Source organism: Mauremys reevesii, linkage group 5 (genome assembly GCF_016161935.1).
Source record: "Mauremys reevesii isolate NIE-2019 linkage group 5, ASM1616193v1, whole genome shotgun sequence".
Classification (NCBI taxonomy): domain Eukaryota; kingdom Metazoa; phylum Chordata; order Testudines; family Geoemydidae; genus Mauremys; species Mauremys reevesii.
This window is the reverse complement of record NC_052627.1, coordinates 33,503,943-33,517,898: the sequence shown is the minus strand read 5'-3', so window position 1 is coordinate 33,517,898 and position 13,956 is coordinate 33,503,943. Positions and strand designations below refer to the sequence as shown.

Genomic DNA, 13,956 nt, shown 5'->3' with positions numbered 1-13,956 from the left:
GGTGAGAGTCACTTGGCCACGAAACTTTGTAATGATGTGCTGGAAATACATAATTTAATGTACTTCCAAGAAGGAAATAATTTCTCTCCCGTCTACTTAGACAAACTTGAATGGCATATGGAATGGCTCTTAACTGGAGGCAGGATCTAAAGCTTTCAGAGGAAAAAAAATACTAAGAATGCCTGCTATCTAGTTTAAATAGTATGTAAATTATTCTGAAAACAGAAACAGTAGCTTAATGAAGGGAAAGGGTCCTTCTCTGATCAAAAATTGTGAGAGCATGAAAAAAAATGTTATTTAATGTTGCCAGTGATGAGAATTCTAACACTGAAGTAAAAAGTATGAGAATTCAACATGTGAAAACTCTTTAGACTACTGTCTAATGTCAGAGAGTAGCACCCCTACTTCTCTTTAGTATTTTGTGTATTTCATACAGGATAGAGTGAATGTGTATTACCAATAGATTCTCTGCAGTGCTATACAATAGCATTGTATAATGCCGTATACACAAGCCTGTGACCTTGATACGGTGTCTGCATGTGGCATCGTGTCCTTAGTCTGTGTGTGCTGATAACTTGGACAACCTGCTCTTCCTGTATGGGTTGTGTGGAATGCCAGAGAAAAGCCAAGAATATTTCCTGAGGATTCATTTGTTGAGCTATATTCATAAATAGCTTCTCATTCATGAGTTTGTTAAGGATCACAATCTTAATATTCTAGCTGTGATGGAGAGAGGGCTCAATTCTATATGCAAGGTGAGTCTAGCAGAATTCTGTCTGGTTACATGTGGAGAGTGGAGAAGTGGCTATTTCTTAGTGTGCTTTATTGACATTTTTTAAATTTATACTCAATCTTGTTTTCAGCACACTACTGTAAAGTGTTTGCTTAGGGGTGCCTTAATCTAAGGTTGTGTTGAGCCTCTAGAGAGTCACTTGAAAACAAATATTTACAATGTCTTGTTTACCTACCATAACTTCAACAAAGAATCCTGTGGCACCTTATAGACTAACAGACGTTTTGCAGCATGAGCTTTCATGGGTGAATACCCACTTCTTCGGATGCACGAAAGCTCATGCTGCAAAACGTCTGTTAGTCTATAAGGTGCCACAGGATTCTTTGTTGCTTTTACAGATCCAGACTAACACGGCTACCCCTCTGATACTTGCTACCATAACTTGTCACTCTTTTATTCTGGGTGAGTTTTCCAATTTTCACCTCGTTATTCTAACCCTGTCTCAGAAACAAGTAATTCTGTCTTCTTTTTATATTTGGCTTCCCACATTGTGTGGCTTCTCAAATTCACATCAAAGATCATAATCTTGACTTTATTAAATCCAAACAACCAACAAACTATTTGGAGTATCTTATATATATTTGGAGTATCTTTTTGTCTTTAGACAGCAATCTTAGATACCTATATTTTTTTATTCTGGGCTTCCTTATCTCACACATAGTATGTTAATCCATCAAATAGAGGGGTCTCATCTTAGTGGTTATGGCATTTTCCCTCTTTTAACCACTATTACAATATCTAGCTTTCCAAATTTGTTCACATAATTGACACTACTGCACCTGCGTGCTTACCGATTTACTTCCTGGGATACTATGACACAGTGCGAAACGTTATATGTACTTCCAGGCTCATAGGACCACCATCACTTAAACATTTTGAGCACAGGCCAGGTGTGGCTTTTATTTATACTGCAGTGAAGAAGGAAGTTGAGTTGAGGTTGCATGTTGACAGTGTCAAGAGAAGACAGAATGTGGACAGAGTCAAGTGTTGGAGTAATGAAAATTGTCAAAAAACACACACACAGTGGAGTATTGTTAGCATAATATTAATAGGTAAAGATAAAGTTAGAGAAAAGATGAAAAATGCAGAGGGTCGAAGAACAGAATTTCCTTTTCTTGGTCTAATCATTGGCCCAAGACTCTTACTTTATCTTACGAAACAATCTTTGTCACAAAAATGTTGTACCAGACTTGTATTACAATCATCTCTCACGGAATAGATAGAAGCAAGCTATTACTTTGACCTTTACAGTATATGTTGGTTATTCCCTTTTTACAGTCTCTGTAAAGTTAGAAGGGGAATTGGAATTGATGAACAAATAAAATAAAGAACACGATAGTGGTTGACAAGTTAGGGATGAATGTGCATTTGAATGTTAGGGTGATTTTGACACTAACACTTAATAATTCCCCATATTTATATACTTATTCAAAGTTTCTCATCTACAGACAATTGGGCATGGAAATTGTTTCCTCATGAAATGATTATAGAATGAGAGCACAGCTGAGAAACATGAATCAATTCTCATGGCAAAGATTTTAATAAGAAGGAAAAATATCTCCCAAGTCTCAGTCTTGTTCTTGTTCTAAAGTTCAGATTGGTGTTGGGTAAACCTCAAAGAGGTTGGCCACTGAATTAGATTCAGGGAAGCATCCAAACGTTCAAATGTATATGTAGCGGTATCCTGCAAACCTGTATATGTTAGCAAAAAAATCTCTCACCCCATTTCCAGTAATTTCTGGTCTTGGCTTGGCCAGAAATAATGCAACAATAGCCTCTGTTGGGATATTTCTGTCCTTTCCTCCTAGCCCTGGCTGAAACAGGAAGTTGAGAGATTCACAAATGGAGAGTGGGGGGAATCCAAGACAAAAATCAGTTCTAATATCAGGGCAGGGCTTAGTTCAAATTTTGAGCATATACTGGGGCAGGTGCTGCTCCAGCTGGGGGGAGTGAGGGAGAGGGGGCAAGACCACTGGTCTATAGGTTAATTTGGCCCTGGGCTGGAACATCATGTGGGTGGTGGATCCTCTTCTGTCTCTCTTGGAAACTGATACTCTCTAAAATTCACCCACATTGTCCTGAACTTTTGAAATGTCGCAAAGCTGGGGCCCTCCAGAATACCAGGAATGGTTTTACTCATCTCTAGATGTAAAGTGATCTTCCTTGAATTCCCACATAATTTGGAAGTTACTTTGAGAAGAATGTGGGTGTGTTGCAGTGCTGCATATAGACAGAAAATGGGAATGTCTTCAAAGCTGTTGATAACTTGATATGTTGTTTAGGTGTTAACCATTTTCTTAGCAAATTTCTAATGACTTCTTTAGAAGTCTTACATGTGCTGTTCATTAGCTGTTAGCATTTCATATGCTTTGACCACCATTCCCAATAATCTGTACCTCACTGCATAATGTCAAACTCCCCTAGTGCTGTTGTATATTTACCCTTCATAATAAAATGCAATCAGTGCAGGTAACTAGCCAAGTTTCTCTTCATTTGAATAAAGGCAGAGCTGTAGCTTTTTTTATTGAGTGTTGCAGGAAGAACAAATAAGAACCTAATTTGGAGCCTGATCTATTAATTTGCCTTTTCGAGTGACAATTACAAATTTCTCTTTCCAAATACCAGTTGCCTCACAAATCATACTTGAGACCACAGCAGTGTAATGGAAGAACTGTCTAAGGGCTCCATTAATAACACTGCTGATGCCGTTACTTTACGTCCCATGCACTATTAATCCTCTTATTGTACATTTGCAAAGCATGAATTCCAGTACATGCCTATTGTAGGCAGAGAGATAATGTGGAGAGGCATAATGAAAACAAGGGCTTGCCATCATGTTAAAAAGCCTTTAATTAATGAGGCATTTCTTGTCTCTTGCGTTCATTTAAAGTCCTAAATGGCCATTGTTTTAAAGGATTGAAGGGATTTAGTTGGACTATTAGCAACACAAAGTAAATGCCAGCTACTCTCTTCAAAGCCTTCTGGCGTTCAACATAAATTGTTCATTTCATTTAGCCACTACTATCAAATGTGTTGAATTTCTTTGATAAAGTGGGAAGGCTTGGCTCCCCTAGTTCAGGAGCTTGAATTTAATGCTTCCTTCCAAACTTCCTTTTGCAAACTGCATTCGTTACACACAGTCATTTCTCAGTTTATCTTCACTGTCAAACCCTTGGCACCATTCCTGGTTTCTTTTTCTGACCTAATGAGGAAGTATAGGTAATAAGCCTGATAATTGCCCAGTAAAGAGTTTCCACTGCTAGGGTTTTGTAATAAAGTTCATTTTGTAAACATAGGAAACCTGTTTTTGGATGGGTGATATTATGAATGGCAGATTCATTCCCGCTCCTATGGGAGATAAGGACCCCATTAAAGATCTAAACAGAGCACTATGGAAATGCTTTCTATATTCCTTGAAATGAATCTAAAGCATTTAGCTTCTTGGGGGAAAATACAATTAAGTACATTTTCCAGATTTCCTTGATAATTGCATGTCAGTTTTCACTTAGTTTAAAATTAACCCCCTGTCCCCACTCTCACAAGAATAGAGTTAAGGCAATAACTGGTAAGAGAGTCTGTTAAGAGATGGTTGCTTGAGTCGGGCCTAACAATTGCTTCTTTAAGAGATGCTGGCACTTTGCCCTCCAGAAAGGAGCTGTTCAAAGTCCTTTCCAATGTTTTCCACACTGGGTTTTACTAGTTATTAAGGACCTGGGTCCAACTTGCAGGTGGTAGCCTAAACTTCCTTAAGCAACCCAGGGCTGCCCAGAGGATTCAGGGGGCCTGGAGCAAAGCAACTTCAGGGGCCCCGTCCATAAAAAAAAGTTGCAATACTAGAGAATACTATATTCTCATGGGCACCCCTGCAGGGCCCGGGACCTGGGGCAAATTGCCTCACTTGCCCTGCCCCAGGCGGCCCTGAAGCATCCAGGACTTGGGTGAGTGAAACTGGTTGCAACCTATACAAAGAAGACATTGCATTAGTCGGTCTGTAGGGTGACTATATGTCCCAAAGGGAAAACAGGATAACACGTATTGCTAGCCTGAGCCTTCCCCCGTCCCCCCAGGTGGGGCTAGCCCAAGCCACTCACCTGGGGCCCTCCCCACCCCCTTCCCTGAGTGGTGTTGAGCCTGGCATTGCCTCTCGCTGCCCAGCAAATCCCTCTGGGAATGTGTCCCATTTGCTATTGCCAATTGATCAAGCTGGCAAGAGCAAGCAGGACAAATGCCCAGTTTTGTCAAAAAGGTTGGGAGGGCTGGGTTAGGGCTTAAAAAAGGGACTGTCCCGGCCAAAAAGAGATGTATGATCACCCTATCCCCTGCGACACAGCTGTGCTACCAATACACGAATGTAAAGAGGGACTCAGGGCTATATGATGTATCCTGGGCTCAGAAACACCCCGGGAAGCCTTGACCTCTCCCTTTCTAGGTCCTCTATTCGAAGAGTGTGATCACTTGTATTGTCTGGGAGAACCTCCTTCTATGTTCCTTTATATGGTTTTGAAACAACTGAAGCACCAAAGAATCCATCCTATGGTTTAATGCATATTGCATCGGACTTTGGGAGTTCCTCCCTCCTCCCCCCCGCTATTGTGGAGTGGTAGCAAGCCAGAGTTTTATATGTAGATGGCCAGCAAGTATGGATGGGTTTAATTAAGGCTGATAGTTATTTACATTAACATAATTTTTGTATTCCAAGGTCATGGCTGTCTAAGACACAACACTGTAACACTAGTAGCAAGCAGAATTTGGTGGTGTCCTCCTATGTGAATTTTAATTGTGATGGAGAGCTGGTGGGAGAGTTGGAATAACTGATTCACGAGTATTTCACAAAGTGTTCTGTTCAGTTTGTTATGACTCATGGGATTCTGTTCATTATTCACAAATGTTGGGATAACTTTGGAATGACCAGTCAGACTAACTGAGTATGTGCTCACCAAAGCAAGTTAGGGTCCCATCATTGAGCCCAATGTTTGCAAATCCATTTTAAAGAATTTTAGCACAAATAATTCTTTATCTGAAAATGAACAACAGAAGGGCTTATTTATTCGGTTACTATCCTACTTAGAATGTTCTGTTGTCCATTTAAGAAGCAGAAACAATACAACCTGATCCACGTGACCAATTGCACAACTACTGAATGAATTGTCAAAGTAAATGGTTCACTAACAACGTATAAGCTGAAATATTGATTATACAAATAATTACAACTAATGAAATACATTGAAAAAATAATTGAAAGGCTCAGTTTGTTGATTCTCACTATAAAAGGTGCTAATTTCTAATGTATAGCCTCCATTAGATGAATAGGTAAAGCAGCTCTTATCTGTGTACTGAAATAGGCCAGGTCGAAAACCTGTTAAGTCAGAGAAAGATTCTCATTGACTTCCGCTGGCTTTGGATCAGGTCAATAAAGAGCTACTGTTCAGAGAACAGACAAAGCTGAACCCAAAGTTCCAGGATCATCACTTTAGTTCTGTTAATAACGCAGGCCTTCTGTTTCACATCTCAAGGACACAATTGTATGCCTGACTAAATGTTACTCAGAGCCCCCTGGAACTGGAGTAAAGAGTTAAAATCCAAACATTTACATCATTTGTTTGAACAACAATCACACTGGGGAAAAAAAAAACCCTGTCAAAATCAATTGCGATTTTAATTGAGAGTTCTTTTATAACTGTCTCAAATGCCATTCTGTCTGAAATAAAACACTTCCAATACTTTACAACATAATTGCTAGTGATTTCAGCAGGAAAAAAAATCAATATAAATTTACTTAGCAAGGTTTAATGGAACAGTACCTTTCTCTTAGCTTTGAGCTGCTCCTGGTATTTGTCAGATGTGTCACCTGGAATCTCTCCTCCCCAGAGGGTAATTCCGACTATGGTATAAGTGATACCCATGACAAGCAGTGGAAAGCAATACACTAATACAATCACAATGACATGATACCTGCAATAAAAGAGCATTGAACTGATAAACACTTTGAGAGGGACTATTCAGATACAATTTTCTGAATGTTTGAGAAATAAACGAGATATTTTCTCTACCTTAAAGGATCAGCGTCTCAGATGGAGTAAACAGGTGCCTATTTACACCAGCTGGAGATTTGGCCCAGTATTTTTTTTTACTGTCAGTCATAAAAGTCTTAAGTAAACTGCATTAAAAGCAGACAGAACGACAGAAAACTGTTTAAGATCTGAATTCATTGTTAAAACCTATAGTTCTGATTCTGAACGCATACTGCTGTTAATCAGGAGTATCTCATTGAAATCAGTAGAGTTACAACACTGTAAAATAGTGTTACTGAGACCAGTTTTCTGGGTAGCCAAATATTGCACAATAAAGTACTGTACCCATAAACAACTTTTTAAATTAAAATATTTGAAAAACTGGCATCTGCAACTACTGAGATCAGAGTACAGACTTTGTCATTCACCCTGCAGCACATGGGGATGTCTCCAAAACCTATATAACATATGTCCTAGTTTTTGTGGCAGTGTAGTGAACTGCTATTGAAGAGCAAACACAGAATTTTAACTTTAGTCTTGACAGGTAAATGGAAAGAAGATCTCCTTCCATATAAATTTGTCACTTATAAGTAATGCACCATCCCAAACTCATGCAGATTAACGGCTAGGTCCTTAGGTGGTGTTAATCGGTGTAGCTCCATTGTCTTCTGTAGCACTATGTCAATTTACACCAGATGAGGATATGGCTGAAAATCTCTGTAACCCACATTGTGAGCATGGGATAGGTACAGGGCTTGGTTTCTCGGCCTGCAAGTTTTTCTTGCCATCCTGCTGCAAAATTAAAATAAGCCTGCAGTTTAGATCTAGCCATGCCTGCGTTTAAAAGCAGAAAAGCTTACGTAAAGTGCTGTTTTGGACCACCTGGCCATGCTACGTAGCAAAGAGTTCTTCCAGGCATCACTTTGGTTATGGAGTAGAGGCATTGGGGAAATGCAAGCAGGAAAGCCAAAATCCATATACTGCCAATGACCACCTTTGTTACAGTTGCAGACAGTCTGGGCTTCAGGGGATCGATAATGGCCATGTATCTGTACAAAAAACAAACAAAAATCCTTCATGTGAGAAATCTTCAGCGATGACTTTGTTCCTGTATCAAACCAGCTTGTGCAAAGGAGTGAAAAGAAGATAGTTATTTTCTTGTCTTGGGCCCAATGGTGGTATATTCTTCAAATGATCAGTGACCTGACCCAGCTCCCATTAAAGTTAGTGTGTGGGGAGGGTTTCTTCCCCATTTGCTTGAATGGAAGTTGGTTCAGGGTCTTACTGTATGTCTACACTGCAATTAACCCCCTCCCTGGCTGGCCTGTGCCAGTGGACTCAGGCTCACAGGGCTCGGGCTAAGGGGTTATTTAATTGCAGTGTAGACATTTGGGCTAGGACTGGAGCCCAGGCTCTAGGACCCTGTGAGGTGGGAGGGTCCCAGAGCTTGGGCTGCAGTCTGAGGCCAAAAGTTGACACTGCAGTTAAATAGCCCTGTAGCTCGAATCAGCTGGCATGGGCCAGTCATGCATGTCTAATTGCAGTATAGACATACACTACAAGAACACACGTTCTGTAACTCAGAATGAGGTTGGAGGAGAACCACGGAGCTAAAACCATGGCAAAGAAGGTGGTTTTTTGTTTTTGTTTTTTTTAATTTCCAGCTAAAGGGAATAAGGAATGTTGTTAAAATGAACATTTTATGTTCCAAATACTTTAACCGTTTTCCCTACTTTTCTGTATCTAGTAAAAGGTTAAATCGGTTTTAACAGTGTACCTGCCATGGTACTAAGGCTGAGGACGTTTTATACCAAACCCTAAATCTTATTTTACACTGTTTAATGTTGGACAGTGATTGGGTTGTGTTAACGCTTTGGCCTGTATATTCCATTTACATTAACACAACGGTGGTCTCACAGAAATGCCTGTAGTAATGTAACAAACCACGTTTGGCTCGTGATCAAGATAGGATGCTTCAGTAATCGTTTGCTGCAAACAACAGATTTGTTGTTAAATTTAAAGTTAACGACCACATTGTAAAAGTTACATTGGTGTCCAAGACCAGCATATGGCTACAGTCTACTTTAAGAGCTGCCCTGTATCTAGAGAAACTGATACATACCCATGCATTTTATTAAGTAGGCATAAGTTTCCTTCAGTTTCACGCAATCAACAATACAAACAAGGCCAGATTGTGACTGGCCCCTGCAAGGTGGGAGGTCGGTGAGAGGAACTTTATCTTCTTGTTGCACCCCGGCCCAAACAACACAAAAGATGAAGGCACTAGTAGAAATGTGCGGCTAAGCTAGGAAAATGTTTGCAACCTCTTGCGATTTTGTTAGATGCTATTCTGCCTCAGGCATCACTATCTGGGTCTCCTGTAATTGTGTTGGCTATACATTTAAGGTGGTACCTCATAGAAAACTATCAAAAAATAGGAAAAGGCAGCTTTTCAGTAATTACAGTCTCTTCAGGAGGACACAGAATAAAGAACATGATGGAAGGAGCAGGGGGTCTAGGGAGAGGTGTGATTTAAAAAGTGAAAATTAACTTAAATCTTTCTGCCTTTTGATCTCTTCTTGATGGAAAAAGCAAATCAGAACCAGGACCTCCAGTCCACACCTGTATATTTAATGTGCTTTTTACATATCCCTGCACAGCTCTGCTTTGAGCTCTAAACTGAGTTCCAAATTAACACCTTTTCCACTAAATTCCCTGATCACCCTCCCCCCATTTCATTTACCAACACTGGTAAATTAAAAGACTGATTCACAAAGGGTTGGTTTTCATTATTAATGAACATGTTGCAAGGCATGGGCCATCACCGTCTTTTAAAGAAGTATTTCCTTTTTGTGAAAAGCAAAATAGCTCCCAGACTTACTGAGTACGTTTATTTGATCTGATGCCCTAAAGTTTTCACAGCCATGAAATGGGAAGCCTGGAACCATGGAGGCTTTCAGAGCTTCTAAACTCCCCACCATGGAGCCAGGAGCCTGGAAGTCCTTGGATCAGCATCCGGGTCTGTGGCTGTGGGGCAACCCTGCCCTGGTCCTGGAGACCCCAGGGCTATGAGGGTCCTGGTTCCCTGTGTTGCCTGACTCTTAAGCAGGCAGCCCTGGGATTTTGGAAGCCCTGGAGTCCCTGGCACAGGGCAGCCTGCATAGTAGGGCTGCCCCAGAGCTGCAGACCCCCCGAACCTCAGCAGCTGATCCCTAAAACTGACATTCTTATCTATTCGAGTCAGCAGCTCGTATGATCCCAGGGAGCATATTTTGTTTTAGAAATACCATGTGTCAGTGTTCCTGAAACGAAACTTTTTCGGGTTCATGGGAAATTTAAAAAAAAAATTGTTTCAGTCCAAATCAGAACAAAACCAAGCTTCCAAATTTCCCTGGAACTGGAAATCTGTAGTTTTGGCCAGCGCTCTGATCCCAAATTACTGATGTTTTCTATTGGGTTTCGTAAACTATTGCTTTTCCCCCACCAACAACTACAGTTGTGTAAATTGCAAATCACAAGTAGACTAACAACACTAGAGGTTATGCTTACTTCCACATAGTATTTATCTGTTATGAAAATATTAAGCATAGCCTCTTAAGGGGAAAAGAAAACCCAGAGGAATATGGATCATTCATCATTAACTGTTTTTGAACTCTTAAGAAGAAGACATGTCTGTTCAGGTTTCACTGGCTTACCAGTCACAAAATTAAATACTAAGTCAGCAGCAAATTTATGACTAGGGATTTATTATGGTGTTCTCCTCTCTCTCCTCCAGTGAATACCCCTAGCATCTGCCTACTCATCAGTTTGTTCTTTCTTTCTCTTTCTACGCTATGTACTGTCTCAACCTAATTTTCAGATGTACTGAGTGCTAGCAAATCCCACTGAAGTCAGTGAGAGTAGCAGGTGCTCAGTACCTCTCAGAATGAGGCCACTAATAATTTTGCAGTAGTTTCTAGCACTACAGATTACTTGAAGTACGCACATGCAGAGCTGGGGGTGAAACCCACAGACCTCTGTAAAGAGCTCTGACATTTTGACTTAAGGGAAAAGGTATGTTAGGTATCAGCAACAGAAGGGTTCTTAGTGTATATCTAAGCTGCAACCAGCCAACAGAGTGCAATGTAGTCACGCAAGTATAAGCCTTGATTCTTCAATTGGCTGTGCACGGGGAGACTGCTGTGTGCATGCAGAGGCCAATTTACTTCAGCAGGGCTCCAAGCAACAGGCCTGTTGATATGCAGTGAATATAGAATTGGAGCCATAGAATGTCCAATCTTGCTCCCGCTGAAGTCCAGGGCAAAAAATTCTCACTGATGTCATTTGGTTCCAGATTGGACCTCACAAGACTTTTGGCAAGTGGGAACAAGCAGATATTCTGTGCTTCTGAAAAGTCATGCCGCAAATGACTAATTCAACAAAAATAAATGGGATGTGTGTGTTTGTGAATCAGAAATGCAAATCAACAGAAAAGATTTAGTGCAAAAAAATTAACTCTATGCTTGTTCATCATAACAGCCAGTTGAAAACTGTTATTATCCCATCCAGCATAAACACCAAATCAACACTTGGAAAGTAATTACAAGATAGGATATACATATCTAGAAATGATATATGTAAATACAGCTAAGAACTGATGACAAGTAAATATCTGTATTAAAGAAAAATTCAATTAAGTCACCACCTGCAGGAATGACTTGTGAATTATTCATCCTCTGCAGTGAGTTCTGAATTTAGATTTCTGATTTTAAGAATCTTTAGGTGGCAGTTAATTTTTAACTTTCATCATTAAACTTTGCTATTTGGGTTATTGTGACCATATTCAGAGCAATCATACGCCTACTGAAAATTTTTCTAGTTTTCAGTTTGGACTGACCCAACTCCTATTAAAGTTAATGGTAGTCTTTCAACTGATTTAATCAGAGCTGGAGCAGGCACCAGAATACCTGATGTGTAATGGTTTTCAGAGACACTGGACTCCTTCTCCTTCAGGACTGATCTTATCTGCTGTGCTCAAAAAAGAGACAAATCTTGTTTCCTTCACGTCTGCTCAGTTTGTCTGGCCAAGCTCCAGGATTTACTGTATGGTAGTTGCTTCTTAGTCCCCTAAATCAGGAAAATCTGTCTCACTCCTCAGAAATCATTAAAGGTCCAGTACTGACTCAAATAACATTAATAAGAGGTTTTAGTCATTGACTTCAGTAGGAGCAAAATCAGATACACTCTATATTTGTGTGAGTGTTGCACTCTATTGGCTTGTTACTGCTCACAAATAATATAAAATCCTTCTATAGATGATCCATAATGTACATTTTCCATTGACTCATGTGTTTAAAGTCTGTATAGTATGTCTGGAATGACAGGACCAACAATTCAGTCCCAGATCTGCAGGTGTTATGTTCAGAGAATAGGCTCTCAATAGCTCAGCCTTATTTTGATTTCACTTGTGTGAAAAGGAAAAATCAGTTTGCTTTCAAATGTCTAGTGCTAAGTCTCCCTTAGCACATATTTTTTAAACTGTGAAACAACTGAGTAAATACTTTTTTACTTATAACCCACAATGTCAGAGAACCAGGCAATGTGTATGTCTAAAACAAGCTAAATGCCATCACATCACAGAAAAAGCATAATTCAATCCAGTTAAGAGTATTACAACCTTCAGAGGATGGGGGAAAAAGGCAGCTAACATCCATAGGGAACTGCAAACTGTGTGTTAGTAAATAGAGAGCATTTTTCCCACATTTAACACATTATTTGGACAATTGCAGTAAAAATACATATATGTAAAAACAATGCCAAGTTTCAAATTGAATTCACAGTCACAGCTGGAATCCATTAAAAGTGCTAAATGATTTGACTAGCTTACTTACAGTTTGCTTGTAAACTCATGTAGGGGGTAGGGGGAAATTAACCTACTCAGCATAAATTGGAACAGGTAACTGGGATGCTGATAGAGGAAAGAGATTTGAAGAAAATTATAAAGTTTGCATAAAAAGAGGTGCATCTGCAGCAGAGACCACTACAGTTCTTCACAGATACTTTTGATAATTACTCATATGAGTAAGGGTTTCCAGGACTGTGCCCTTGGATGTTGAACTACTGTCGCTGCCTGGTTTTTATGGCCAAAATTATCAAAAGTATCTGATGATTTTGGGAGCCCAACTTGAAAGACTCTAAAATGGCTTCGAAATACACTTCAAAATCTTTCATCATCTGAATGAGCTAGTATACAAGGGTCACACTTTATGTTAAGTGATCATTTATAAAGCGTTAATACATGCTTAAAACATCACTGAATCATTTAACTGATAAATTACGTGAAGTCAGTCGAAAGTATTTTATCTGGTTATAGGCTGTTTAGTTACTGGTTAGATTCAATATTCTATAACAACTGAGCAAACATCTATGAATTTCTATTAACCCTTTAAAATTATTTATAGATGTACCCTTAGTATAAAGTGAGACCATAAAATGTAAACAAAAAAAGGAGCCTCCCTCTGGAATTCTCAGAATGATTCAAATGATTGTCAATGTATGTAAGTGTACACATGTATGTAGTTCAGCTTGATGTCTTAGAGTAGGATGAATGTATCAGACAAGTAACAAAGTACAAATTATAAGCAGCTTGACTTTCAAAGATGATGAGCACCTGTAGTGGGAGGACATAAACAGAACGAGCCATGTTTTAAAAAGCAACTAGTTGTTGTCCTAGCCTGGAATTCCTACATTTATTAAGCTCCCTGCTGCCAACACATCCTGATCCTCTCTGGTAACTCTGGAGGACCAGAAACTCTATAAACATTCATCTCCATTTATTTATAATAAAAGATTAGAATATAATTATAAAGCCATGTATATACACACAACAGTTCAAAATAAACTACAAATTCCTTAAAACTATTTACACACTTATGTCCTCTTATCAATTGTATTTAAATAGCACTGAGCAGTATTCTAAGGATCAAGTCTTTGAGGAGGTTTGATCAGTCTTCCAGAGTGTGTTCTCACTTCTGTTGAGTTTGTGCATGGTGTTCTCTGTGGAGGGGGCTCACGTCCTGGCAAATACTCACAGGACCCAGATCCTCTCTTTGCTGTGTTGGAAAATATTGAAGATGAACCTGATTTTGCCAGAGAAGTCCTCTTTGGAGTCTC

The 13,956-nt window shown here is 39.6% G+C and overlaps 1 protein-coding gene across 1 annotated transcript in view; it reads right to left on the bottom strand.

Annotated features, from left to right (window-relative positions):
• The window catches only part of TACR3 (tachykinin receptor 3), a 57,406-nt gene that overhangs the window by 21,996 nt on the left and 21,454 nt on the right, over positions 1–13,956 (bottom strand). The window contains exons 2-3 of the mRNA XM_039539352.1: positions 7,665–7,853; positions 6,595–6,745 (exon numbers count right to left, since the gene is read on the bottom strand). Coding sequence (XP_039395286.1) covers positions 6,595–6,745; positions 7,665–7,853 — 340 coding nt within the window. The remainder of the gene's footprint in view (positions 1–6,594; positions 6,746–7,664; positions 7,854–13,956) is intronic.